Genomic DNA, 25,662 nt, shown 5'->3' with positions numbered 1-25,662 from the left:
TTTTACGCAATGCAGAATGCGGCGTGTGGGTCTGCGCAGAGTGGTTTGTCCACGCTTTCGGTTCGGTCGCCGGGAAAAGAAAAAAAAAAAAAAAAAAAAAAAAAAGGGGGGGCCTTCACTTCGCCCAGCACATGGGATTATCGGTTTAAGTGTTAGTACGTTCACATACGTGGTGCATACACACGTGGCACGGTGCGTTCCGTACCTACTTTTGCCCACTGAACCTGCTTCGCTCACTTGAGTAAAATACCATCGAATTTAGTCTGGAACCATTTCATCGCCTCGTCCTTTGTTACCTTGTGCGTCTTGGAAATGGTGGATCGTTTTCTCCTTCTTCTGGTGACCCTGTATCCTGGCCTGGACAGGTGGACGTAGAAGTCCATACCATAGATACCAGTGGATGGGTCGTACTTTATGCCTAAGTCGATATGCTCCTGAATACCAAAGCCAAAGTTTCCCGTCTCAGAGAAATTCTTCCTTCTCAATTCATATTCCTTCACCTTGAGTCCCTTCTCTAAAATTTCCAACGCCTTCTTTCCTCTCACCGTTACGAAGCAAGAAATCTTTTCGTTCCTTCTGACACCAAAGGATCTAATGGTGAACCTACATTTTCCAAAAATGGGTTTCTGCTCCGTCAGTTGTTCTAGCACTCTGGCCGCTCTGGTGAGCCTGTCTCCTGACTGCAGGGGGGAGAGAAGGGAAAGCGATTAGGTTATTGCGATTGCCCAGGAGGGTTACGCGTAAGCGTTGTGTAGGAGTGTTCCGCGTAGCTGTTCCGCGTAACCGTTATGAAGAAGCGTCAGCCCGCATATATTTTTCCGCCGATGGTGCTTACCTCTCCAACGCAAATGTTTAGGACCAACTTGTTGACCTTAATCTCCCGCATAACATTATCCTCTTTTTTTTCCATCTTGAGTACCTCGTAAATGGTGACCTTTTAAAAAAGGGGGAAGTATTTTCGGAGGGTCCTGATAGCTGGTGAGCTGATTTGTATGCTCTTCCTTTCGAGCAACAAAAAAAAAAAAAAAAAAAAAAAAAAAAAAAGAGAAACTCCCAATTGGGGTATTATGTTGTCGTTTCTGTTACTGTTGAGTGGTTCAGGGAGAATTGCAAAGCTGATAGCACAACAGCCCTTCCGGTGGTGAAAAAAATTGGGTAGCTTTTCCTTTCCTCTGTGCGCGGATCCGCAGCGTGGTGTTCACTGTTTTGTTCACTTGGACGCAAGGATAATACTCTTTCGCTTTTCGTCCTTCCGAAATGAAAAAAAAAAAAAAGAAAAGTGGCCTTTATGGAATACCCACAGGTGATCTGCTCGTTTGGTTGACGTGGAAATGGAAAAAGAAAAAACTTCGCGGGGGAAAAAAATAATAATAAAGCAACAAAAGTGACGGAAGCGTGTTTATTTTTTTTTTACTTTTCTCGTGGCGAGAAGGGAACACGCGGCTCGTTCGGGTCAACTATTCATTTGTATTTTAATGTTTTTTTTTTTTTTTTTTAATTATCCCACGGAAAAAACAAGGTTAATATAAATAGGAGCAGCAAGATGCGATGCGCGATCCGCATATACTTCGTACCGACGACCGGGGCAACTTCCCCCCCCATGTTAGAAGCATAATGGGGGACCGTAAACTTTGGCGACTCCCCCTTCCTTTGGGAAGAAGAAAACCTCACGTGAAAGTCCCTTTACCCATAGGGGAATTATTCTCAACGGTGCGTCGGCAATTTAGTGGGGGCAGAGAAAGGATCCTGGATCCCCCCCTCCTATTCACACATGGTTGTTGCGCTTCTGCCAAGGTTTAGGGGTCGGCCCTGCACCGTCACCAAGGTCAGGGACAAGTATATTGTATGTATAATGTACCATTTTCCTATGCACCTTTTTCCAGGCGTAGTTACAGAGAGGAGGTACCCATGTAGAGAAAAGGAAAAGGGGAATATAATTCAATACGATGGATGAGGCAGTTCCAACATGTCAATTAAAGTTACTTTCACTTCCTCTGATAATATGCTTAAATCATATTGGTAAGAAAAAAAAGAAAGAAATCCCAAGGGGGCTGGATGGTAGCAGAATGCGCTGTGGGTGAATTTAGTGGGGAGAGGGGTTGGCAAGGGACACTTTCTTCCACCTTAGAAAATATAACGCACCGGTCAAGGGGCCCTGAAGATGAGGGGGAAATATTGTTTCGCCATCGGGAGCGGCTATATCCCCTTCCCCATATACAGGGTATATCTTCACCGTTTTATATTGCTTACGCCCGCCACCAACGCTATGCAGCTTTTTCTTTTTCCCCCAAGTGACGGATGAGAGGGGGAAATTCCCTGCCCCCGCTAAATAACCCCCAAAGATGGAGCGATGAACCATAGGAAAAAAAAAAAAAAAAAAAAGTGCGCAACAGTTTTGGGTCACCAAGGGAAAAAGGCAGTATGTAGTTCGCATAATATATCCACTTCGCTGTGCGTAACACAGTCCCCCACTAGATCGCGTATTCCCCTCCTTTATTTGGAATATCCCCGAATGTGAGGAAAAACAAAAGGAGCGCTTTTTCTGGTAGAAAAAAAAAAAAAAAAAAAAAAAATCCAAACTGGTCAACTGATAAATTGCTATAATTATCCAAACATACAACGCAAAAAAGAGAAGAGGCAAATAAAAGCAAAGGAAAACAAATAAAAAAAAAAACAAAACAATCTCAGCTTATCGCCTTCCCCTTACGAATCATTAACAAAGTTTTACTACTCCACGGAGAATTCGCTTCCTTTTTTTTTTCCCTATTACGTTTAACTGAATCTCTTGGAAAAGATGTTGCCCCACCACAAGTACAGTTACATCCCCAAGCAAAACAAGAAGCTCATTTATGAGTACTTATTTAAAGGTACGTGCGGCCAAGGAGCGTGTTTTTCACGCTGGGCACTGCCCGGTGAATTATTGTGTGCCACGGCGTTCCTATTATGACATTCTTACCACTGCGCCCTCCTACCAATATGCTGTGCTACATTTCCACCCCCTATATTGTTCCCGCAGAGGGAGTCATCGTTGTCGAGAAGGATGCCAAGGTCCCCCGACACCCCCACCTGAATATTCCGAACCTTCACATCATGATGACCCTTAAGTCACTCAAGAGCAGGAATTACGTTGATGAGAAATACAACTGGAAGCACCAATACTTTATACTGAACAATGAAGGTAAGTTGCTGCACCGTGGAGTGACATGAGAAGTTCAGATGAACGAATTGAAATCTTCCCTGCTTTACCGTCACATATATATCGTTTTCTACATTTTATTTTTTTTGCTTGATCCTGCTTCCCCTCTGTAGGCATCGAATATTTAAGGGAGTATCTGCACCTGCCCCCGTCCATTTTCCCAGCCACCCTGTCAAAGAAGGTCGTCAACCGGGCCCCCAAGATGGAAGAGGAATTTTCTAGAGAACTGAGACAACCAATGGGCAGGGGTCGCTCGTATGACAAGAGGGCCTTCGAGTAGGCCTTTTAACAGTGTCCTGGTGGAGCCGATCGGCTTGGAGTGCACTATATATGCATTCTACCTCATGTATCACTCATAGCACACCGCTCCTTCGTCTTCTTTTTTTTTTTTTTTTTTTCCTTTTTTTCCCCCCTTAAATTGTGCCATGCATTAGTACCTGTGCCCACGGGAGGGGCTGCACTTTTCCCTTTCCCTAAACAGCATAACCATGCTTGATTTTTGAAAAAAAAAAAAATTTACGAAGAAAGTAAAAAAATATTTTCTTAAAATTATGTAATGAGCATATGAAATAGCTGTATTGGATGCAAAAAGGAAAAAGTTATTACCTTGTTGGGAACAAAAAAAAATGATGGGGTAACCTTCCTTTTCACGGAACAACTAAGAAGGAGCCCACACAATAGGGTTATGTGTGTGTCTGTGTGGTGCGTCTCCTCTACCGTGCTAGTGACCGTTTCACTTCTTCTTCTTCTTTTTCTTCTTCTTGCGGGGCTGCGTATCATCCTCAGGGGTATCCCCTACTGGTGACTCCTCTGGGGTAATGCGACCAGCCAGGATGTCCTCCCTACGACGTTTCCTCTTAAGGTACTTACCTGTGATCATTCGGTTAATCTTGGCGTGAATGACCTTGTAGTTTTCTTCCTTCTTTTTAACATAATCTTTGAAAAAGGAAGGAAGTTCAATATCGTAGAATTTCATGAGAGATTTTTTTGTCTTCTCCGAGAAGAGTTTCCTTTCCTTTTTGTAAGTGGCGTTTTGTGAGAGGAGGTTCTGTTTCATATTGTTGTGATTAAGTGCTTCGTGGTAGCTCTTTTCAAATTCACTTTCGTTGTAGGATGAGAAGGCTTCTTTCGCTCGTTCGTTCAACATGAAGTAGATGTAATCCGGTTTGATCCCCTCGAGGAAGTCTCTATTCTTAAGTTTCCTCATAATGGATTCTAACTTTAGGAAAGCATAGTCTCGACTCAGTTTATCTGGACGTCTGTCTACATTTAAAAAATCGAAGAACATTTTCAGAACGGCTGGATGGATTCCCTGGTTACTTATTTCTCTGTTCACCTTTACCATAACGATCGGCATGGTGGTCTCATCTGGTTCTAGAATCTTCTGAACACGTTCATGATCCTCTTCTGGTGTTTCAGGGGATACTTCTTTCAAATTCCGCACAGCTATCCACTGCTGCCAGAGGAGTTCCTTCTCATACATGAAAACGTCTGTGTAGGATGGCATGAGAAACCTCCTTCTATACTCCAACCTGTAACAGAATTCGTCGTAAGTCAGTTCAGGTTGGTTCTTGAAAAGAGCGTCGATAAGAAGTCTTGGTGTCATCGAATGAGAGCATAAGTTTCTAAAAGGGTCTCCTAACCGACCGATTAACTTTAGCAGTTCATATTTTACGGGGTCAATTAGACCAAAGGGTAATTCCATTCCTTGTAAGAATTCTCCTTTCACTTTTCCCTTCAGCAACATGAATGGTAGCCTTTGCACACTCTGTGCAGGGGCTGGTAGCGATGTGAATGGGTATCCTTCCAGTAGATCTTCAATCACCTTATACTTTGCTGAGCTTTTAAATTCTACTCCTTTACTTATTTTTCTTTTTAGATTTTCTTCCTTTTTTTTTTTGTTCACCACTATTTTGGTTTTCAGTTGGTTGGCTTTTTTCTGTGCCGGTTTGGACACGAACAGCCGCCAGGCCTTCGCGGTTGCCCCCTCGGGGGGTATGAAGCACCCACAGCGGCGTCCCCCATTAAGCAGGACGAGTGTGCCTGAGAGAAGTAGTAATTTGGATCTCCAAGAGAACAGACTTCCTCGTAGCAGCAACACTGCCAAAGGGATGAGTGACGTTTCGACTAGCAACTCCATGCGGCGAAAGATGCGCCCGTGCGAGGCCTGCACATTCGCACGTCCCTGGGCATATGCCAGCCTTGCACCACGGCATCATTCAGATTGGGAAAAAAAAATTAACAAAAAAAAGGAAAAAAAAGAATGGGCAAAATAATTTGAAAAAAAAATGTGCAAAAAAAAAAAAAAAAAAAGGGCAAAAAGGGAAAACTGAAGGTGGGCGAGCTCATGACCGACCTAGGTGTCGTCACCGCGAGAGGAACATGCCGACTGGTCCCCAGAAAAATATAACCCGGTTCGCCATTTTATTTATTCATTCATTCATTTTTGCAATTGTTAAATGGTCTTAAGGAGAGCCTGTTATGTGTGCTCACATTGACTTGTCGTGGGTTCGGTTTATTCACACCCTTTTGGTACACCCTTGCGTGCACTCCTTCGGGGCACACTTTTCCCGTTTTGGCCACAGCTCTAAGGGGGTGGCACATCGTTCCTTTGCCGATTTGCCCGTTTGACGTATTACCGTTTCACGGTTCCACCGTTCCACCGATGAACCATATCAACTTGGGGGACTATGGAAAGGCCAAGGTGTACCTGTGGAAGACGGAGCGAACGAGTGAGGAGCTGTTCCAGGAGGTCTCCAACAAAGTGAGGAACCTATACGGGCAGATAAACTACGACGACCTGTTTCACCACCTGCACGGCTACATTAACCATATAAACGCCAGTGACAATGAGTTGTTCTTGCGTAGTGAACTCCCCTCACAGGGGTTTTCAAGGAGCAAGGAAGCGAACACAGAACACGCAGAGACAGATCATGCAGACAGAGATGATCACCACGATGAGACGTTTTTTGAAATTTTCAAAAACGCCAGTTATGTTCGGAGGAATGGAAGTCTCTCGATTAGTTACATCGATCTGGGTGAGAAGTCCATGCGGGTGGACAGAGTGAATTTTTTCTCCAACGTGTTTATATCGATTGGGGTTCATGAGCTGCGCGAAGGAGGCATACCAACGACAGATGATGCTATTCCGTCCAGTTCCCCCCCTGATGAGGACGCTGGGCTGCACCGCATGAGGGAAAAGTTGGTGCATCTGATCAACACCTACAATAATATTTTTTTTCGAAACAGCTGTGTGTTCGTACAACGGGTTCTAGTCATCCCCTCTTCTGACAAGTACGACGATTATATTATGTCCCAAATTATGAGAATAAATGAGAGTTTCCTTTACGGAAATGGACCTGGGGGAGGTACCGTCGGAGGGGACGTAGGTCGTGGCAACGGCGATGGGTACACCAAGAACACTGCAGAGGTAGCCCCCTCAAAAGACATAGTAACAGATGTTCGGGAAAAAAAAAAAAAAAAAAATCCATATGAGTATATGAAGGAAGGAAATTTTCCCCTGTTGAAAAATTCAGCATACTACTTGGAAGATAAACAAAGGAACCTCACAGGTGGGAAACCCCTCGAACGTGCAGTGACATCAGAGAATGTAGTCCCACGTATTGGTATCCGAGAGAAGGAAGAGGAGGACAATGTAGTTGTTTCCACCCGCAAAGGAGCTGCTTCACACAATGGGGTTTCACCGGTCAGCACGAAGGGGGACTCCACCACGTCGGCAGTGGCGGTTATTCCGTCTGGCAGTGCATCCGCCGTAGAGCCCTCCACTGCGGAAGGAGGTGGAGCACGCAGCAGCAGCGGGAAAAGCTACAAAGGAAAGAAAAAATATTCCACCAATTTTTTAAGTATTTTCCAAAAAGCGTCTGCGAAGGAGTACAAGTCGGTGAATGTGCACTCGTCCAGTGAGGAGGGGGTGTCCTGCGATGAGGGAATTTTCGACAGTTGGATCTGGGGCGGTGGCACGGGAGGAAACCACAGTGCACACGCCAACGGAAATGTGGGTGAGAGTGACGAACATAGGACGACATTACATGGAGAGAAGACAACTCTACACAGAACCAACACAATGATACACGGAGGGAGCAGTGCAACACACGAACCCATTTCCTTCATCTGCAAGAATTACAGGAACTTTCGAATCATTGTCTTCCTCCCGTCAGTGAAAAAGCACTTTAACATTCAGTATAACAAATTTTTCCAGGCAGTTCTTCTGAACGCCTTTTACATTTTTGCGCTTTCTCTACATAGTATGATGACTAAAGAGAGTGTGAGGAAGTATATGGAGGAGCTTATGGAGAGCGCAAACTGCGAATCGGTTCGGACTGCCAAGGTGGGAAGTGAAAGTGTGCTGGATCGACGTAGGAGAAGGCACCTGGAGGGGGTCCTCCCCGGTGTAAGCAGAACGTTTGGGAAGGCTCAGAAGGGGGAGGAACAGGGGGAGACAGGTATTACTGGCACGGATGGAGTGAATGGTACTGCTGGCCTGCATCTGAAAAAGAGCCTAAGCAACAGGGACCTCTCCAGCAAGGCCAACCTTACCAGTCGTAAAAACAGCCACGATAATAACCTCTACGTAAATATAAAAAGGTACTACAACGATGTGAAATGGAGCATCCTGAGCAAGACCAGTCAGATGACAACGAAGGGGGGGGAGATGGGTTCGTCTATGAGGGAGCCCCCCGGTTGTCCAAGTGTAGTGCGTACGAGGAGGGCAGACTCCATCATAAGGACCCACACGGTGTGGAGGCAACAGCAGAGGCGGTACAAATAGATGCTGTTGCTGATCTTGCGGGGGGGGAAGAGACAGATGTAATTCATTCAGAGAGACGGGATGGAGATCCCATCGGGGGGGAAGTGGTATCTTTGGAAAGTGTGCAGGGGAGTGGAGGGGGTTCCCCCGATCGACGTTCAGATGGGGGTGACAAGGAAGAGGAAGACACAGAGAAGCATCACCATGCTGAGGACGATTTACTGAGCGAAGACTACAATGGTGAGCAGAGTGAGGACTACGATGAGGAGGAAAGCGATCAGTATAATGACGACTGTGGTGGTGGGCATGAGGGTTTCCGTGAGGAGGATTCCCAAAGTGTAGATGCGATCGAAGGAAGGGAAGAGGACACCACTTTCCCGGGTAAGGGAGAGCACCCCCAAGGAGAGGCCCCAAGGAAGAAGTCCAAACAGAGCGACAAGGGAATGGTAAGAAACAAAGTATACGAAATGAGAAAGAAAGAAGGAGATGTGTTTCTCCTTTTAGGAAGTCCCCTTGATTCATTGGAAAGCTATTTGGAGTGCTACGAAATGGTTAAAGAGGGAGGTAATAAAGATGACCTATCCGATGGGAATATCACCTTCTGTATAGCGTTAAGCATGTACCTGTATGTTACACAAAACTGGGGTCACTTCTGTAGACTAAACAACAACGAAAAGTATACCTTCCGTTTTGCAGAAGTAGTAGAAAATATGCTTGTTCAGACATATGAAAGGTTACTTCCGAGTAGGTATACCAACTACGCGAACTTCTTCTTCGATGCTTCTTCCTACAGTGGATCCATGAAGGAGAGATCCTACCATCCCTACCATAATAATGCACATTTTTCTCTGTACAGTTTCGACCATACAAGTGATTCCCCCTCGTCGGGGGTGGCTAAGAACATAAGCTCTTTCATTAACGTTCTGAATGTTTATGACAGGGGGGAGGAGGACGGGGAGGACTACCACTCTGGGGATGAGTCCAGTGAGAAAGATTTCTACTTTTTCAATGTAACTATTAAAGGACACAACACGTTGATTTATCTGATTGGGTTTATGGAACACAAGTTAAGTGAATCCTTGTCTGCCATGCGGAATGCATGTGTTGTCTCCCCTGGTGGGGAGTCAGACAGTACTACCCCTTTACTGCCTGCACAGGAACTCTTCGCAGATTACCTCCTATGCTATCTGAAGTACCTCCTAGCTATTAAAAAGAAGAGGCATATTTTTACAGCCATGAGAAAATACTCCTGCGTGACCGAACGGTTCAGTCACCAGCTGTATGTCCGATTCTATGTCGAGCTAGCCAACATTTACCAGCACATCGGGGCAAGTCGAAAGTTTGCCTTCACCATTTATCTTCTTTGCACACGCTTCTTTGAACACAGGAGGTTCTACCTGACGTATGTCTTTTTGAACAGTCTCCTCCCGTTTTATGGCCTCCCCTGTGTGCAGGTCGACTTTGACGGGGGTACACCACCAGGGGTGCCTAGATCGACCGGATCAACGGGCAAAGAGGGACGGAGTGACCACCCGAACGAGTTACTAAATAGAGTCTTCCCCAGAAAAAGGTGCAACGTGAATTTCCCCATGCGGTGGTTGAAGAAGGCGAGTGAAGTTCACCCCGGGGAGCCCCCCACGGGTGAGGGTAACGCGAACGTTGCTGGGGAGGAGCATCAAAAGCAGAAGCAGAATCCGAATGAAGGAATCAACACAGTGTTACCAATCGGACGAAACATAGCTGCATTACTTGGAGGAGTTCATAAAGAAGAGACGAACCAGGGGGGTGTTGTCCTACCATCGCAAAACGATCAACACAGTCACGTCCTATTTAAGAGCGTGTTGGACGCATCCAGCAACTACAACCTTAAACGGTTGTTATGGTTCTGCTCGAGGGAAATTAGCATACGTAGTTTTTTCTGCCTGAACAAACATGGAGAAAAGCTACAAATGTACAAAAAAAAGAGGAAAGGACAAAACGGGAAATTGCAGCATGGGGTTCTGGCATTACTTAGTGAAGTTCTTTCACGACTTAACTTGCTCAGTGAATCCATCGTTTGTAATTTGCTTCTACTTTTTTTTCTGGCAAAAGTGCTAAGGAAAGAAGTACAGAGGTTAATTCTGTGTAACATTTATGAGACGCTTAGGAAGAGTGAGAGACACATTTGCTTCCCCCCTTTTGTTACGCTGGTCATGGATAAGAGAGAGAAACGGAGGAGCAGATCATACTTAAGGAGGTTGAGTCAGGGAGGGGACGTCTGCTTTGCCGGGGGGGTTCACACAAAAGGGGGGAAGATGTACCAAGGGGGGTGTCCTTGTGGCACGCTTTCGTGGGACAGTTCCTCTTCTGGGAGTTCCTCTTCAGAATTGGACTCGTCCAGCAGCGACGCCGAGGGGAGGAGCTACGAAGGTGGGGAGAGAAGTCACGAAGCGACGAAAAATTCCCACCTGTTAGCCCTCCCCCAAAAGCAACCTAAAGAGGACAAGTCTAAAAGGAAAAATAGCAACAGAGGGAAAAATAACCCACAACGCAGGAAGCAGATTCACTTCCTGTGCGGAATGACAGAAGGAAGGTGTGCACCTTCCCCAGTGCTACTCAACATCGAATACATTAATGAGAAAAACAACTGTGAAAAATTTTACAAGAAAGTAAGCTTCCCCCCGTCGGAAGGTAAAGGAATGGAAGAACACGCTGGTGAAGAAAAAGACGTTTTCAAATACAATCCCTTTAACGAAGTGGAAAGGAACACAAAAATACAGAACATTTGTGAGCTGAACAGTGTTAACCAGGTGGAGGTAACTCTAAAAAATACTCTCTCGACAAATTTAGTTCTAAACAGTATAAGGTTGATTACCTCTGGAGTTCCTGTAGAGACTTACGCATCCAATGTGGTGTTTCTCATGTCTAGGAAGAAGAATCACACGACGAAGGTTCGCCTCTCCTTCAGGGCAAAAGAAACGGGTCTTTTATTTCTCCTGGGGGTGTCCTACTGTATCAGTTACCTCCACTTTGATCAGTACCTTCTATACGATACGTCCGTTCTTAGGAAGTGTTTCATGGGGGGTGCGTGTGGTAAATTCATCACGGGGGAATCCTTCATTTCGCCGCCACCCGGGGGAGAGAATCACCCCAGTAGTACAAACTGTGCACAGAAAAATTATGAACATGTTCAGGTGAAAATGGGCGAAAATGAAAGCAGGGAAGAATACTGCGCCATTGCGGGGACGGAAAATAATGGGAAGAGTGCCCACGGGGAGGAGGAATCCCTTTGTTCTAAACACAATATTGGAAGTATGAATAGGACAGACGGAGCTGCACTGCTAAGCTACGCATTGAAGATGTCCAACACATGCTCCGTCTTTGTGATTAGGAATTATTTTTGCCTCAATTCCGAAATAAAGCTTTTTAACTTTAGCAGGTACGTGGACGTCCAGTCGATGTTGCATGATGGATCCGACCTGGACAGGTTCTGCAGGTCTTCCTCGGGGGCATCTCAGGGCATGCGGCGGGATGACTCCTTGTGGAAAGTGGCTGACGAAGTGACCGGCGAAGTGGCCATACAATCTGGTGCGTCTCCACCGACTGGAGGAGCAACTCCTAAGAAGTCCTCCCTGTCTGTGTCCTCTTCGTCTGAATCATCCCCGGAGTTGGGCAACCAATCATGTGATCCAATTGCACGGTTAGCGCGTCGATCATGGAGCAGCTCGTCTGATATGGCTTCCTCCACGGAGAACACAAACCAATCAAGCGACGAGGAAAAGACCAACCATGGAAGCATCAACCACGTGGACGAAACGTATGACAACCAGTATTTCTCCATCGACGCAAGACACACAGAATTACTCGAAGGAGAAACAAAATTCTTGTGCCTCATTTTAGAAAATAAGAGTTCCCATGTGGACATTAACTACCTGAACGTGCAGGTAAAATATAAGCATAAAAATTTGGGAGATTTTTTTTTAAAGTTTTTTTTTAATCAAGCATTTCAAATGAAGCGTAACTGTGGAAATGACCAAAAGGCAGACGTCATTCGTATCGGAAAAGGGGAACCAATAACGGTTAGAAGGGATCACTGTTTGTACATCCCCATTAGGTGCATCGGCTCCATTTTAATTAACGAGTGTGACGTGCGTGTGATCTACTCCAGCGAAAAAAGCAATCCCTACTATGCCGTCCAGAAGATTAAGCTTCGCCTTAGTGTCATCAGAAACGTGTCCGTTGATCAGCTGTTTTGCTTCCCCTACGTCAGCTTTAACGTAACAGATGTGCTAGACGAAATGGTGAACTCGGATTTCTACAGCGCCAGTGTAATCAATGCTTTGAGTCGAGTTATGACTGAGGAGGAGGATGATTTAGCCGAGGGGCCGGATGGGAATACTATCCATGTGGGTAACCTCAGGGGGAGGAAGCTCAAGTGTACGGAAATCAACATGGAGAGCTATTTCGAAGGCGGTGCAGAGGGGTATACAAATCGGCGCAGTGGGGAAGTGCCCCTGGAGAAGGGACCCGACCTTGGTGGGGCACCTCCACTTCGCAAACGGTTCTCCCCGAGGAAGGACCTCACCATCTGCACGGACAACAAATACATGTTCGTAGAATTGTTCATCAGGAATTTTAGCGGGTACGTGAACTACTGCTCTGCGAAGAAGGTGGGTAGGAGGCGGCCCACGTGCGTGGTGGAGACAGATGACAACCCGAGTAAATGGGTTCTATGGGTTCAGAGAATCAAGCGAAAGAAGAACCTCTCATTTGCTACCCGAGAAGATGCAGTCAAATATTTTTTATTGTACATAGATGTGCACGTGTACCTCTCCTTCGACCGACACAAGAAGTCCGGACTTCTTAGTCTCTACAGCTCCTACCTTAACAATGTCTACATTTATGGGAATAAAGTAGGACGTTTCTTCCTCAATTTTGAGAAGGAGGAGTTGCCTTCACGGGGGGGGGGCACACATGAGCACAGCGTCTTCTCTATGACGGATGGATCCATCGGCGAGGTGAAGCAGGGCAGGAAAACGGCGCCCAAGCGGGAGACCCTGTTCTGCGCGCATGCGGAAGTGAAACAAACAGAAGAAGTGTCAAGAGTGGAGGATGTAATGGAGACCGGGGCAGTGAAAGACCCCCCCCATTGGAAGAACCCCCTCTTTCAAACGAACTTCCCGAACGATATATTCTACCCACCAGTAGTGTTATCCCCCAAGTTCTACAATTGCAAAAAAAAAAAGCAGCGTGATCATCCCCAAGTGTTCCAAAGCGTTGAACTTCAAACACATGAACGAAATTGGGATTAGGAAAAATTATTTTGAGTCGTCCGTTGGGGAGTTTTTCGTCATTAAAATATTTTTGAAAAACTTATCTCCCCTGAATCTGGGGGAATACACCCTGCTGGTTTATCCCTCCAACTTCAGCTGTATAAAGCTGATTGGGAGCTTGAGTAGTAGTGGGTCCCTTAGCCAAACGTGGACAACGGACAACTGTATGCCCAAAGGGGGGAAGAAGCCAAAACGATTGAAAAAAAAAACACACCTCCTGCACTCCCTCAACGTGTACTCCCTATTTCCGGGGAAGGTTTTATTTTACGTCGCTGTGTATTTTCATGCATACCACGCTTTGCTTTTCCACCACGAGCCGGTTCTGGTTACGGTTGTTTAGGAGTTGCTATTCAGCACGGTACGCGGTACGCGCCAAAGCGCATATTTTTTTTTTTTTTTTTTTTTTTTTTTTATGAACGGTCAGGCAAATTAGTTGCAAAAATAGCTATTTTTATCTTATCCCTTTTTTTACCTGACTTGTTCATAGAAAAAGCAACATTATGTAGCACATTTTTTTTTTTTTTTTTACAAACCGAGGAAAATTGAACATCCTTCAGTGGCGAGTTAAACTTACGGTGAGTTGCCCACGTGGATGAGTCATTCGACGTGTTGGCAAAAAGGGGGAGTCAACGGAAAACGAAGTGGGGTGACGTTCGCCAGTTGCGTTACCGCCCCGCCCGGATGGACTCCATCGTGCTGCCCGGGGAAGCTCTCGGGAGCTCCGACCTATACGTCAGCGGAGAAAACACGTACATCTTGCAGAAGGAGGTGAGGTCCTCCATCCTGGGGAGAAGGCAGCTCGTAACGGACAGCAATGGAAAGCAAATCATTAGCGTAGCCAACACGAAGGATTTCATCCCGCTGCCCCAAGTAGGAGACTTGGTGACGTGTAAGGTCTATCGAGTCACCTTCAACGTAATCTATTGCAACATAATTTTGCTGAACAATAGAGCCATAAAAAATTCATTCAGGGCATTCATTAACAAGAGCGATATCCATGTGTACGATGGAGAGTTGGGGGACAACTTTGAATGCTTTAAACAGGGAGACATAATCAGGGCGAAGGTTCTTTCGGTAGGACAGCATGGCTCGTACAAACTGTCTACCGTCGGGTCTGACTTGGGAGTCATCTTGGCGCTCAGTGACAAGGGTGAGCAGGAAAAAGGAAAAAAAAAACACACACAAAAACAAACAAACAAACAAACAAACAATGGCGCTTCGGCAGGGCGAGTGGCCTAATTAATCCGATGAGTCTATCGACGTTAAGCGTCTACCTTCCTCTTCTCCATGTTATGCCCCTTTTTTTTTTCCTTGTTAATTATGCAGGTCAAATTATGAAGCCCGTGGCCTGGAACCTGATGGTCAACTTGAGCGACATGAGCTTCGAGAAGAGGAAGGTCTCCAGGGACTTCTCCGTCCCGCTGTGAGGGGGCCGCAAATGACGTTTCCGCGTTATGCACTTGCATCGAAATTATGTTTCCACATGGTGGGTGCTTGGCCCACATCGTCCCCCCCTACATGAGCATCTTCAGCAGGTCCGCAGAAACAGCGTTGTTGTTGCGACGCAAGGAGGGGGGCTCTTCGTGGGAAACTTCGAGGGGAACCTTTTTTGTCTCCTCCCCCTTCTTCACCGTGACAAACCGGAGTGGGCAAACTGACCTCTTCATATGAGGACCCTCCTTTTTCCTGTTCTGTGGTCGGTCCCCTTTTTGGATCCCCCCACTCCTAACCTTCCCATGATAGGAGCCTCCATTTTTTTCCACGTAGGCCTCATACCCTTTATACATGTCCTTCAATGCATGGGTTAATTTGTCCTTCCTGGACATTCTTCGATAGAGGGCAGACGATGTGATTTCACTCCAAAGGAAGTTGTCCTTTATAAGTTTTAAGTGCCAAAAATATTCTCGCACCATATTCTTCCTTTTCTTCCCTCCAATCAGTTGGTTGTTTAAAGTACGCACGGCTTTCATGGCGTCCTTTTTGTTCATAAACTCTATGTACCCATCTTGATATTTGACCATTTTTTTTTTTTTTTTTTTCCCCTAAATTTTTTCCATCCTTCTTCCTCATATGGGAGGAGAGGAAACCTTTCCCTTCTTCTTCTCCTTCATCCTTCGTTCGATTTAAATGTATTCTGTTAACCGTCCCGTAGTGACTGAATATTTCCCTTAACCGGGATGCAGTTAACCCTATTGGTACGTCCGCCAGGTAAACAATGCCCTTTTTGGATTCCTCCTTCCTGACGCGCTTCCACAGGTTGTCGTTGAATTGGAATCGTTCGTCCGTTGGGGGGTTGTCCCCAGGATGGTTCTCTTCCCCTTCCCCATGGTTGCCTTCCAACGCGGGCGGTTGCCTCTCCTCTGCTTTTTCACTATCTTCGTCCATTTTTGCGGTAGTTAAAAAAAAGAAAAGGAGCGGTATACAAGTCTATACCTTGGAGGGTATAGATTCCTTTTCCCTCTCTTCCGATTTCAAAATGGGGGTTACTTTCCCCGCGCTAAACCTGCAACTGCTCGTCGGGCGTTTCCTTCTCAAATGGAGAAAATAAAATGAAGATACTTTTTCGCTACTCGCGCGGGGGAACGGGACCTCCGCCCTATGCGATATTGTATTTATAAGGTTTATGTTTTTTTTTTTTTTTTTTTTTTTTTTTTTTTTTTTTTCTTTTTCGCCTCCGAAGCACCGTGCAAAAAACGCACGACGAAGAATCATTCCGCGCGCCTCCTCCACACCCTGTTAAAGAAATTCCCTCGGCCAATCCTGCCAAACGCCACTCTTGTAATAACCTCCAAAAGGAGTATAGTACTACTAAGCGGGCATCCCTTTGGACCACGTAGGTGACCGCAAAAGATGGAGGGCACGCAATATTATAGCCGGCTGGTTGAGCTGAACATGCTGGCCGAAAGTATCTTCTGCCAGAACAGGCAGCTAATCCTCATCGACAACAACCTGAACGGCGTGCGAGCCACCAAGGGGGGATACCGCCGAAACGAGATCGACAACAAGATTGGGAAGCTGTGTACTTATAACAATTTGTTCATCACGCTGAGCAAGGCCCAGATAAATGAGCACCTGGACAGGGTAAGTGGGAGGAGCGGCCACCACATGGATGCATAGCCGCATAGTCGTACCGTCATACCACACCCCAATCTACACAACATGTCCAACCTGCTTAACCTACACAACCTGCATAACCTACCCAACGTATTCAACGCAGGTCGAGAAGATCCTTACGGAACGAAGAGACAAAGTCAGGGAAAGGAGGAAAGTGCTGATTAGGGAGTTGGTAAAGTTGAACCCAAGCGTGACGGAAATGCCTCTGGAGGAGGCCCAGTTCCTGCTCAGGTGATGGTCAGAGGGGACAACCTGACGAACGAAGGATGGTCATTCCCGAGTCGACTCCCCCGCGTTACGTCCGTGTAAAAAAAGATTTGCTCATGTAAAGTTTTTTTTTTAAGCCAAAAATGTAAAAAATCGGAAAAGGGGCGGCCAAGTCCATGTCGACTTGGTTATGCCGTAATGAGGATGTAAAATAAGTGGCGTCCCTTTTTTTTGGGGGGCGTCTCCAGAGGAGTGTGCTTTGTCTCTGCCCCCACGTGGAACACTTTTTTTTTTTTTTTGTTTAACCTTCCTTGGTGGACATCACCCCGTTGTGACTGCTTGGCAAACATCATCACTCCGTCGCTTCTCCTCCTTAAAGGCGCGTCTGCTTTCGGTGACCCAATCACCCGCCCCGTCCTCTTCGTAAAAAATCACCCGCTTGTCAGACAAATTCTTTCGTGCCCCATCAGCCCTGGCACTTTGGTACTTTTGATTTATTCTTTCCGTTGGGTAGGCCTCCATGTAGAAGTCCCGCATTCGGTTGTAGTTTTGTATGTAGGTCTCATCGTGTTGAATGTTGTGCCTGCAAGGTGGTTTGAGGGAGGTTACGTTATTTGTTCTTTTTCAATTAACGGAGAGTGTGCTAGGGGGTTACCAAAAGGGGAGGCACATAATTCGCACGTGTGCATGTAAAGTATGACGAAGTTAACCACGCACGTGGAGGTGCTTCTTACCAGCCGGAGACATGCACCTTCGGGTTGTAGCACCTGGATCGGTTGTAGTCGGAGTATTCTGCTTTAGACATCTTATGGTTCGACATTTTGGGGGGGAGCAAAGTATGGGCAGGCACAAATTAGCGTGCACGCGGAGGAGTAACTACTGCACTTGTGTATGTGCATAGGGGCTAACATTAAAAGGGAGAGATCTTTTTGTTGGTATTTTCTCCTTAAGACATTAGTGTTGGTGTGTGGAACCTCCTAAATGAAACCTCTTCGTGAAGGAAAAAATGTTTTTTTTTTTAAACATTCGAGAGGTGCCCATGTTGATGTATGTGACCAACTACCTTCATAGCTACTTTTGCAGGTAGATATTTAACTATGTGTGCATTTTTTTTTTTTTTTTTTTTTTGGCATGCCTATGTTGCAGTAGCTAGCTAAGTCACCACCACGGTAATGGATACGAGCATATAGCTTTGCTTACCTTTTTGGCAAACTTCCAACCTACTCTTTGCGAAATTGTGGTGGGATGTGAGCAGTCCCCCTCGCGCGCAAGTAGACACTTGTTTGGGGAATAATCTGGCGAGAACTGATCTGCTAAGCGTTGCCTAGCTTGGTATGCATTTTTTTTTACCTGACCTGTTCATACATTTTGTGGCCATTTTTGCTATTTTTTTTTTTTTTTTTTGTACACAGCGAGGAATGTGCCAGAACTAGCCAAAGGGGCGAAACACGGCACAAATTTGATCGCACATAAAGTTGCCACCCTCATTAAGACCGCTGAACGGGCGTAAAGACCTACACGTAGCAGGCGTCTCGCCGTAGTTTTTCATGACGAATTTGACGAGGGATAAACGTTGGGTTGCAATGGGGTGGCCATTTTTTATGCTTTATGTGGGAGGACCAAATGGTTTGCACCTGAAGGATGGATGGGTTATGCCCAACCCATTTGGGGGCAGTGGTCAATTCTGTTCTTCCCCCTGATTGTACACATTTCAGCGAGGGTACACATACATATGTGCATATAGGGGCAGTGCAAAGTCTTTGCGTTTCCTCTGCTGGAGAACTCCACTTCAAGTGGCCCGCACCAGCCGCTTCGTTCTGCCTGAGCATGTTAATAAAAAATGAGTAACTAAACGAATACGTAAAAAAAGGAAAAAAAATCAGTGGGAGTAGGGGACTTCCTGTAGGGCTACATGAGAGCCACTTCACGTGGCCGAACATGGCACATTCGCAAGTGGGCTGTTAATAGAGCATGTAAATATGTGCACACATGCGTGCGCATCGGTGAGGACTTCCCCCCACCACACCACCTGCAAATGCATGCTGATATGCCCTGCTGAGGTGGGGTGAAAAAAAAAAAAAAAAAAAATGCCGAATTGTTGCCCATTTGGGAGACGCAGGCACAGGGATCCAATTTCTTCGCACAACATCGATTTTAAGGCAGCTCACATGCGCAGTGCAGCAACGCTTTAAAAGAAGAAAAAAACGGAGAAACAAGCCAGCGGTGAAGTGGAAATAAAACCGCAATCAGGAGGAGGTGACACATTTTTTCGAAGAAAAGGATATAGCCACCCCACAACCAAAACGGGATGTGAAGTCGCAATTGCAATTGGAATCGTGATTACGAGGCCCCAATTAAAAGTCGCTTTAAAGTATTGGCCCCCACAGTTATTGCTGGCACTCTGTGTAGGTCATCGCCATACCAGCAGGCTCCTCGAAGGGATCGAACAGAAGAAAAAACCGCGCAGTGAAGCGAAACTCTTTTTTCTCTTTGCGTGCATCTTTCTTTTCCCCCCCGAACTGTTGCTGCAGCCAGGATGAGGAAGCTGAGCGTGATTAACGAGACGGTGAGTAGAGTGTTCCACTTAGCGGAGGCGAACAAAAGGAAGCTGTCATCGTTAGTAATAAGCTCTTTACCATCTACCTTGGCAAACAAACGTAGCGTGTGCCATGTGGGGAACAGAAGGAACTTCGCACAAAGTCCCTTCCTCTGTAATGGAGGGAACAAAACAGACTTTTCAAACAAATCAAGTGTCGTTTTAATGTTAGCCCTTTTTTGTGCACCAAGTTTATTATACGCTAAGAGGAATCACATGAACGGAGGGGATAATTTAACAACCAGTTGTGAGGGACTCGAAAAAGTACACTTAGCAAAAAAAGACGAACTGAAAAATGGAGAAATGAAAGAAATAAAAGTTCGTGGAGAGAAGGATACCGTTTTGTTAGTCCACGTGGATGGTAAGTATTATTGTTTGGGTCCGAAGTGTCCACATTATAGTGCGCCATTGAAGACAGGAATGTTAACGAAGGATTATGTGACTTGCCCATGGCACGACGCCAAGTTCGATTTGAAAACAGGAGAGTGTATTAACGGTCCTTCCTTCGATGACATCCCAAGGTATGAGGTAGCTGTGGAGGGAAATGATATTTATGCCTTCTTACCGAAGGAGATGGAATTATTTAAGAAAAAAAAAGTATGCCCATGTTCAGGCAAATGTGAGAATAAGACGATACTTATAGTGGGTGGGGGAGCGGCAACCATGGGGGCATTGGAGACGTTTCTAAAGATGGGTTACACGGGAAAGTTAGTCATTTGCAGTAAGGATGCCTATAAGCCGTATGACCGCCCCACGTTGTCAAAGACAATTTCTAAATACGACTCAGCGGAAGAGCTGTATGAGGGGATTAAACTGAAGGAGGATGAGTACTACAAGCGGGACAACATCAACTACCTGCATGATGTGTCTGTCGAGAGGGTGGACGTGGAGGGGAAAAAGGCGCACCTCAGCAATGGGCAGGTGATTCAGTATGACAAACTGTTGGTGACCACGGGAGTGCGTCCCTCTCCGTCACCCCTAGGGGGAAGCAACGCAAATGACAGTGGAAGTGGTAACGGAAGTGACGTCCCCGTAAAGGCAGACAACCTGATGACGCTGCAGAGTTTGCAGGATCACGTGAAGATAGCGTCATACGCAAAGGAGGGCAGCAAGTGTGCCATTATTGGATCCTCCTTCATCGGTTGCGAATTGTCTTCCGCTTTGAAAAAAAAAAACGTAAGCATAACGATGGTGTCTAAGGATACGGTCCCCTTCCATTCCACCTTTGGAGACAAAATCGGATCAGTCGTTTTAGACATTTTAAAGGACCAAAAGGTTACTTTCTATGGGGGTGTCCACCCAACAGAATACATCATCGACGGGGGAGGAGTAGGAGGAGGGTTTTTAAAGAAAGTGAAGTCTATTCATGGGGTGAGGTTAAGCAATGGGGAGGTGATCAAGTGTGACTACGTGGTGGAGGCGTTGGGTTGTTTGCCCAACTCGGAGTTCCTTCAGGACAAATTTAAAAATGAAAAAAAGCAAGTTGTTGTGGATAAGCATTTTCAAGTGAAGGGTTCTTCAGACGTATATGCAGCAGGGGATGTATGCTCCTTTCCTTATTTCGTCACCGGGGAAATGATTAATGTGTGTCACTGGAACGTGGCCATACAGCAGGGACGAATCGCCGCACATAACATGCTCAGTAACGACAAAAAGGAGTTTACTTTTATTCCCTTTTTTAATACAAATATTTTTGGAAAGAATTTTCGCTATTGTGGATTTGTCAAGGAAGCTGAGAAGGTCATATACGAGGGGGACTTACGCAAGCACAACTTCGTGGCTTACTTTGTTAAGAACGACAAGGTGGCTTCCATCCTCACGTTGGGTAATGCGAAAATGGCTGCCCTGAATGAGTGCCTCTCGAAGGACAAGGTTCCCAAGGTGTACGAGTTGGAGGGCGGCCTCCAGAACAGTGACAGCATGATCGCCTCGATGAGGGGAAGCGCCTGACGCCGGGCGCTCCGTTGTAACACATTATATGTGATGAACCGCTTTATGATACACTGTATGTGAACTGCTTTGTGAACCGCCTTGTGGATCTCCCTGGCAGGCGGCCCGCCCTGGGTGCCCACCTTTGTTCCACCCCGTTTTTCCCCCTCTTTTTTTTTTTTTTTTTTTTTTTTTTTTTTTTTTTTTTTTGCCACTTCGTCACCGCTACGAAATGTTACACAGTTACGCAAATGTTGTGGGTAAAACTTTTTTTAAAAAAAAAAAAAAAAAAAAAAAAAAGAAGAAAAGGATGAGAAGAAGCCATAGATGGTAGGGTCATTATACTATGGCTTGCACCCACCTGTGTGTCCCCACGTTTTGGTTCGACAATTGACGTGCGGATAGAGCATTTATATATGGGCTTTTATGTAATCCCCCATATGGCTGAAGGGATACACGTAACGGCGTGCCGATGCGACAGCCTGTTGGGGAAATCACTTGCGTGCACACGGCGTGGCTGATCTCAGCGGCGGAGCGGAACAGCTGCAGGGAGGTCAATAATCTCCGCAACACAGCGAATACACCAACTGCTGGCTCCGTAGGGAGAGTCCCCTCCTGATCCTACCACCGCATTCATCACCATAAAAGAAGAACCACAATGTCGTATGCGTTTTGCCCAGTGTACCACGTAAATATTAACCAACCCCAGAAGGAAGGTATGCCTGGCCACCGCTCTGCGAAAAGAAAGCAGCTGCTGAGGGAGCATTGAAGATCCATGTTCGTGAGTTATATCCAGCAATTCATTATCCGACAACCAGTTAACGCACATGCTTCTTCTGTATGTATTTATGTATTTATGTATGCATGTATGCATGTATGCCTTTCCCCCGTTGCATTTATCCTTTCCACAGATTTGCTTCGGTTCGAAACGTCAGCCGTCGACAGTTACAAGCACTACAAGGAAATTGAGACACGTTCGCGGAGTGAGTTTTCCCAACGTGGCCAGCCGTGTTGTTCGCCCAGCTGGGTGAACTGTGCACAGATGAGTATCCCCCCCTGGGGTAGGATGCTTCAACAGAGTGGAATCACCCAATTGTTTAGATAAATTGCCCCCATTTCATTCCTTCTTGCTTCTCCTTTTTTTTTTTTTTTTTTTTTGCTACCCAGTCCGCATGAGCCTGGTGATCAGCCTCATCTCGCTGCTGGTGTTCGTGACGTGGCAGTTCCGAGAGGACAGGACGGTAGGGATGCACACACAGTTGTGTTAGCATGGTACCGCTAAGCAGGAGCATCGCTTTGCCTCACCCCTGTGTCATTTGTTATACCCCCCCCTCTGCAGGTAGTGGACACGATCAACAACGTCCCCCTGATGCTCTTCGTCTGTCTCTTTTTCTTCCTCATCCTAAAGCATTACTACAAGAGCTTGTTCAAGTCGAAGTGGTACGTAGGGGCTAAGTCGACAACCACCACCCCTTTGCTAAGACGACAACGACTACCCTTTTCCTAATCATTACTAACGCCATTTCTCTCTTCCCCCCCGCGCAGTTACATAAAAAGCCTGAACAAGACGCTGAAGGGATTTAACCTCTACCTAGACGACAAGTGAGTTTGTGTGTGACGCGGTCAACCGATGGGGGGAGCAACCGGGCAGCACTGGCCATGCTACCGTCTCAGTTATTAACCCCATGTGTTTTCATTTCGCCCATTTTTCCCCCCCCCTTCCTGTAGAAGCCTAAAGCTGTGCATTATCGACAGCTTCCCAAAAGAGTAGTGCCTCGCTGTGCGGAGGAAGGATGGCCTAGTTGATCATCGAAAGGGTGCGTCCTCCTGGTGAGGTTCCACCGTAGGCCCACCTCCAAAAACACATTTTACATCTACGAAGAAGCATCCACGTATAGATGTAACGCCTTTCCACTTAGGAAGTATGTTCCTACCCCCCGAAAGGGGGTTCTGATTTGCGACGGTACCATTAAAATACTTTCGTTTTTTTTTTTTTTTTTTTTTTTTTTATGAACGGTCAGGCAAATTAGCAGCAAGAATAGCTATTTCAATCTCCTTTTTACCTGACTGTTCATAAAAAAAGCAACATTATGTAGCACATTTTTTTTTTTTTAAATAATTTCCATGGTGAAAAAAAACCTCAAAATGGCGTAGCTGCTTCATGGGGTAGGAGAGGACAACTCTCTGCTGACGTTGGCTGTCCCAACCGATCCGTCGTCTTTTCTCGTACCGTCTGTGCGTCTACCCACGATCCGCTCATAAGTAGACGTGCTTAATTTTTCTTATGTACTTGTGTGCGATGTCTTCCCCTAGGGTGTTCACCACTCGCTCTAGGAAGTTGTATCGTTTCTTGTCCCGAAATTCCTGCAATGACGTGGTGAATTGAGGTAGGAAGTGACCTGGTGACGCTACGCGATCAGTAAACCGCATGGCGACTGAGCCACCCGCACGGCCGCACGCACCTGGCGGTACTCCAGCACCAAGTCATTTATTTTGCCCATGGCTTCCTTCATCCTTTCCTTCTGTTGCTCCCTCCGGTACCACTCCTTCTTCCCCACTACCATGTTGTCACAGAAGTGGTTCGTGCCAGTGTAGAAGTTCTTGTGCCACACCCAGGGGAGGTCTGTCAAGGGGATGGTTATGGTGGTGAAAGGAATCAAATGAAATGGAACAAATCGGGCAAGGATCGATCGTCATTGTAAGCCCGTTCGAATGGATCACAGAGCCACTCGTTCAGGGCATCACCTCCGGGCGGTGACTGAGCGCTTACCGTGCATGTAGTACTGCTTCTCTATGTCGGCCCTGTACCGTCCGGAGAGTCTGCGAAAAAAAAGTTAGTAAAAAAAAAAAAAAAAAAAAAAAAAAATAGAACAAACCAATATAATACAACAAAGCGGAGTTCACCACTCGGTTACTCATGTTGTGCTTTGCTCTGTCTGGCACAGCTTGGTCTGGCTTCGTTTCTTTTGTTTTCTCTTTGGCTGCTCACACTGGGGGGTGGAAGTTCCCCAACTCATCCTTGGAGGGCAGAATCGCGAAGGGGACGTCGTAGGCCTTCCTGCTTCCCCGGACGTAGCACTTGAGTGGGTCGAAGCGTTCCGAGTTTCTGCGAAGGTGTTGCGAAGGAATTAGGTGGTGGCGTGGAGCAGGTTGCGGAGGGGGGAAGCACACAGTGGTGCGGGAGACGCTTCTACCGGCTCTGGTAAGTACCTGGATTCCCAGTTGTCCAGTCGGTACTTCTTGTCCTTATTCAGCTTAACGTATGGGTTGAAGGTCGGCTTGAACCTGATTCGGTCGAAGCAGTTGTGTTCGTAGGCTCTCCTGGGAGTGCCTGTGAGGTGGGTGCCGTGGAAGAGCATTTTATGTGGAGGGGTCATTAAACGAACAGGTTAGTGCGGTGGCCGCACAACTCTGTAGGGGCTGCACCTGGGCATTCGTCCATGTATCGGGGCTTCTTTTTAAACTGCTCGAGGATGACGTATCGAGACAAGTAGGGCACTTCGCGCAGCTTTCGGTCCTTCGGTCGGAAAGGAAAAAAAAAAAAAAAAAAAAAAATGAAACAATAATTGACCAACGTAGGTGAATACATGTACGTATCTATTTGTCCACCCCTAATGGGTAATGTCCACACGTACGTAGGATGACCCATTGGAGAGCACCCCCGCAAGATGAACGTAACAAATGTGCCTATTCTCCGTTTTTCCGTTACTTACTATGGCGGTGAAGTAAGCCCTTCTCTGTCCCCCCAATTGGGGGCCCCTACCGATCATTTTCGAAACGGAAAGAAGAACAAGCACCCATTGGTTGGGCGATCGGAGGGGGGGGGGTTCCTGCACTCCTGCGCCAGTTTGAGGTGTGCGTGTTTAATGACAAGTTTGTAGTTGTTACCTTGTGGCCAATTCGTGGAAACTTCCCACCAAATGTTAGCAATTCGTAGCCACACGTGCCTGACACATGGTGTAGCTTGACTCGGTGGGGAAGATTGAACAAGAAACGATAACTGCCTGGATCGCACCCAACCGTTTTTACATGCGCGTTTGCAGGCGAAAAAAAAAAAAAAAATCCCCAAAGGGAACCGACACGGGGGAAAAATATAAGAGATTTGTAAGCGGCTATTTTGGAGAAATTAAAAAAGGTAGAGCACGCCATGGAAAAAAAAAAAAAAAAGAAAAAAAAAAGAATACCGCAGAGTAACTCATCAGGAAGGTACCACAAAGCATCCCCACATCACATGCCGAACGTATCGTTAACGCATCCGAACGCTTGGGCTACCTACGCGATGGTTTAAAACGCATCGACGCGCTGCCCTCTGATGAAGGGAAAATTCACCGACAGATCAAGGTTCCTCAACATTTGGAACATTATATATATATATGTATGTATGTTTTTTTTTTTTTTTTTTTGCATCCCATTGTATGAATATCGAAGCGTAATTTCCTGCCAACGTACATGAGAAGGTAGCCCCCAACGCATGTCGTATGTGGGTGACTTTCGTGTTGGCGTTGACTCTGTTTCATCCGCTATTTTTTCTCTTTTCCTA

The 25,662-nt window shown here is 46.3% G+C and overlaps 10 protein-coding genes across 10 annotated transcripts; 5 read left to right on the top strand and 5 right to left on the bottom strand.

The window, feature by feature from the left end:
• Nucleotides 1–233: 233 nt before the first annotated feature.
• On the bottom strand, nucleotides 234–989 carry PCOAH_00004640 (60S ribosomal protein L11; the record flags this gene model as incomplete). The annotated part of the gene is made up of 2 exons (XM_020057279.1): nucleotides 234–680; nucleotides 836–989. 2 exons carry the CDS (start codon nucleotides 908–910, stop codon nucleotides 234–236), a joined length of 522 nt encoding a protein of 173 aa, XP_019912979.1.
• A 1,805-nt stretch (nucleotides 990–2,794) lies between these two features.
• Nucleotides 2,795–3,476, top strand: PCOAH_00004630 (40S ribosomal protein S10; the record flags this gene model as incomplete). Its single annotated transcript, XM_020057278.1, has 3 exons — nucleotides 2,795–2,867; nucleotides 3,017–3,178; nucleotides 3,310–3,476. The coding sequence occupies 3 exons, from the start codon at nucleotides 2,795–2,797 to the stop codon at nucleotides 3,474–3,476; spliced, it is 402 nt and encodes a 133-aa protein (XP_019912853.1).
• A 453-nt stretch (nucleotides 3,477–3,929) lies between these two features.
• PCOAH_00004620 (Uncharacterized protein) lies at nucleotides 3,930–5,336 on the bottom strand (the record flags this gene model as incomplete). The annotated part of the gene is made up of 1 exon (XM_020057277.1): nucleotides 3,930–5,336. The coding sequence occupies one exon, from the start codon at nucleotides 5,334–5,336 to the stop codon at nucleotides 3,930–3,932; it is 1,407 nt and encodes a 468-aa protein (XP_019912829.1).
• Nucleotides 5,337–5,861: 525 nt separating this feature from the next.
• PCOAH_00004610 (Uncharacterized protein) lies at nucleotides 5,862–14,703 on the top strand (the record flags this gene model as incomplete). Its single annotated transcript, XM_020057276.1, has 5 exons — nucleotides 5,862–7,872; nucleotides 7,971–13,057; nucleotides 13,152–13,601; nucleotides 13,937–14,426; nucleotides 14,603–14,703. 5 exons carry the CDS (start codon nucleotides 5,862–5,864, stop codon nucleotides 14,701–14,703), a joined length of 8,139 nt encoding a protein of 2,712 aa, XP_019912905.1.
• Nucleotides 14,704–14,790: 87 nt separating this feature from the next.
• Nucleotides 14,791–15,661, bottom strand: PCOAH_00004600 (Uncharacterized protein; the record flags this gene model as incomplete). The annotated part of the gene is made up of 2 exons (XM_020057275.1): nucleotides 14,791–15,150; nucleotides 15,278–15,661. The coding sequence occupies 2 exons, from the start codon at nucleotides 15,659–15,661 to the stop codon at nucleotides 14,791–14,793; spliced, it is 744 nt and encodes a 247-aa protein (XP_019912879.1).
• A 465-nt stretch (nucleotides 15,662–16,126) lies between these two features.
• Nucleotides 16,127–16,625, top strand: PCOAH_00004590 (Uncharacterized protein; the record flags this gene model as incomplete). Its single annotated transcript, XM_020057274.1, has 2 exons — nucleotides 16,127–16,357; nucleotides 16,494–16,625. The coding sequence occupies 2 exons, from the start codon at nucleotides 16,127–16,129 to the stop codon at nucleotides 16,623–16,625; spliced, it is 363 nt and encodes a 120-aa protein (XP_019912989.1).
• Nucleotides 16,626–16,918: 293 nt separating this feature from the next.
• On the bottom strand, nucleotides 16,919–17,417 carry PCOAH_00004580 (Uncharacterized protein; the record flags this gene model as incomplete). Its single annotated transcript, XM_020057273.1, has 2 exons — nucleotides 16,919–17,180; nucleotides 17,332–17,417. 2 exons carry the CDS (start codon nucleotides 17,415–17,417, stop codon nucleotides 16,919–16,921), a joined length of 348 nt encoding a protein of 115 aa, XP_019912798.1.
• Nucleotides 17,418–19,133: 1,716 nt separating this feature from the next.
• PCOAH_00004570 (Ferrodoxin reductase-like protein) lies at nucleotides 19,134–21,143 on the top strand (the record flags this gene model as incomplete). Its single annotated transcript, XM_020057272.1, has 1 exon — nucleotides 19,134–21,143. One exon carries the CDS (start codon nucleotides 19,134–19,136, stop codon nucleotides 21,141–21,143), a length of 2,010 nt encoding a protein of 669 aa, XP_019912825.1.
• A 637-nt stretch (nucleotides 21,144–21,780) lies between these two features.
• On the top strand, nucleotides 21,781–22,893 carry PCOAH_00004560 (Uncharacterized protein; the record flags this gene model as incomplete). Its single annotated transcript, XM_020057271.1, has 6 exons — nucleotides 21,781–21,838; nucleotides 22,034–22,105; nucleotides 22,290–22,363; nucleotides 22,462–22,562; nucleotides 22,668–22,724; nucleotides 22,851–22,893. 6 exons carry the CDS (start codon nucleotides 21,781–21,783, stop codon nucleotides 22,891–22,893), a joined length of 405 nt encoding a protein of 134 aa, XP_019912849.1.
• A 485-nt stretch (nucleotides 22,894–23,378) lies between these two features.
• Nucleotides 23,379–24,892, bottom strand: PCOAH_00004550 (Uncharacterized protein; the record flags this gene model as incomplete). Its single annotated transcript, XM_020057270.1, has 7 exons — nucleotides 23,379–23,486; nucleotides 23,585–23,745; nucleotides 23,893–23,942; nucleotides 24,112–24,228; nucleotides 24,333–24,453; nucleotides 24,549–24,639; nucleotides 24,836–24,892. 7 exons carry the CDS (start codon nucleotides 24,890–24,892, stop codon nucleotides 23,379–23,381), a joined length of 705 nt encoding a protein of 234 aa, XP_019912875.1.
• Nucleotides 24,893–25,662: the final 770 nt, after the last annotated feature.

This window comes from Plasmodium coatneyi, chromosome 3 (assembly GCF_001680005.1).
Source record: "Plasmodium coatneyi strain Hackeri chromosome 3, complete sequence".
NCBI classification, from domain to species: domain Eukaryota; phylum Apicomplexa; class Aconoidasida; order Haemosporida; family Plasmodiidae; genus Plasmodium; species Plasmodium coatneyi.
The sequence above is the reverse complement of the archived record's forward strand: the minus strand, read 5'-3'. Positions and strand labels throughout refer to the sequence as shown.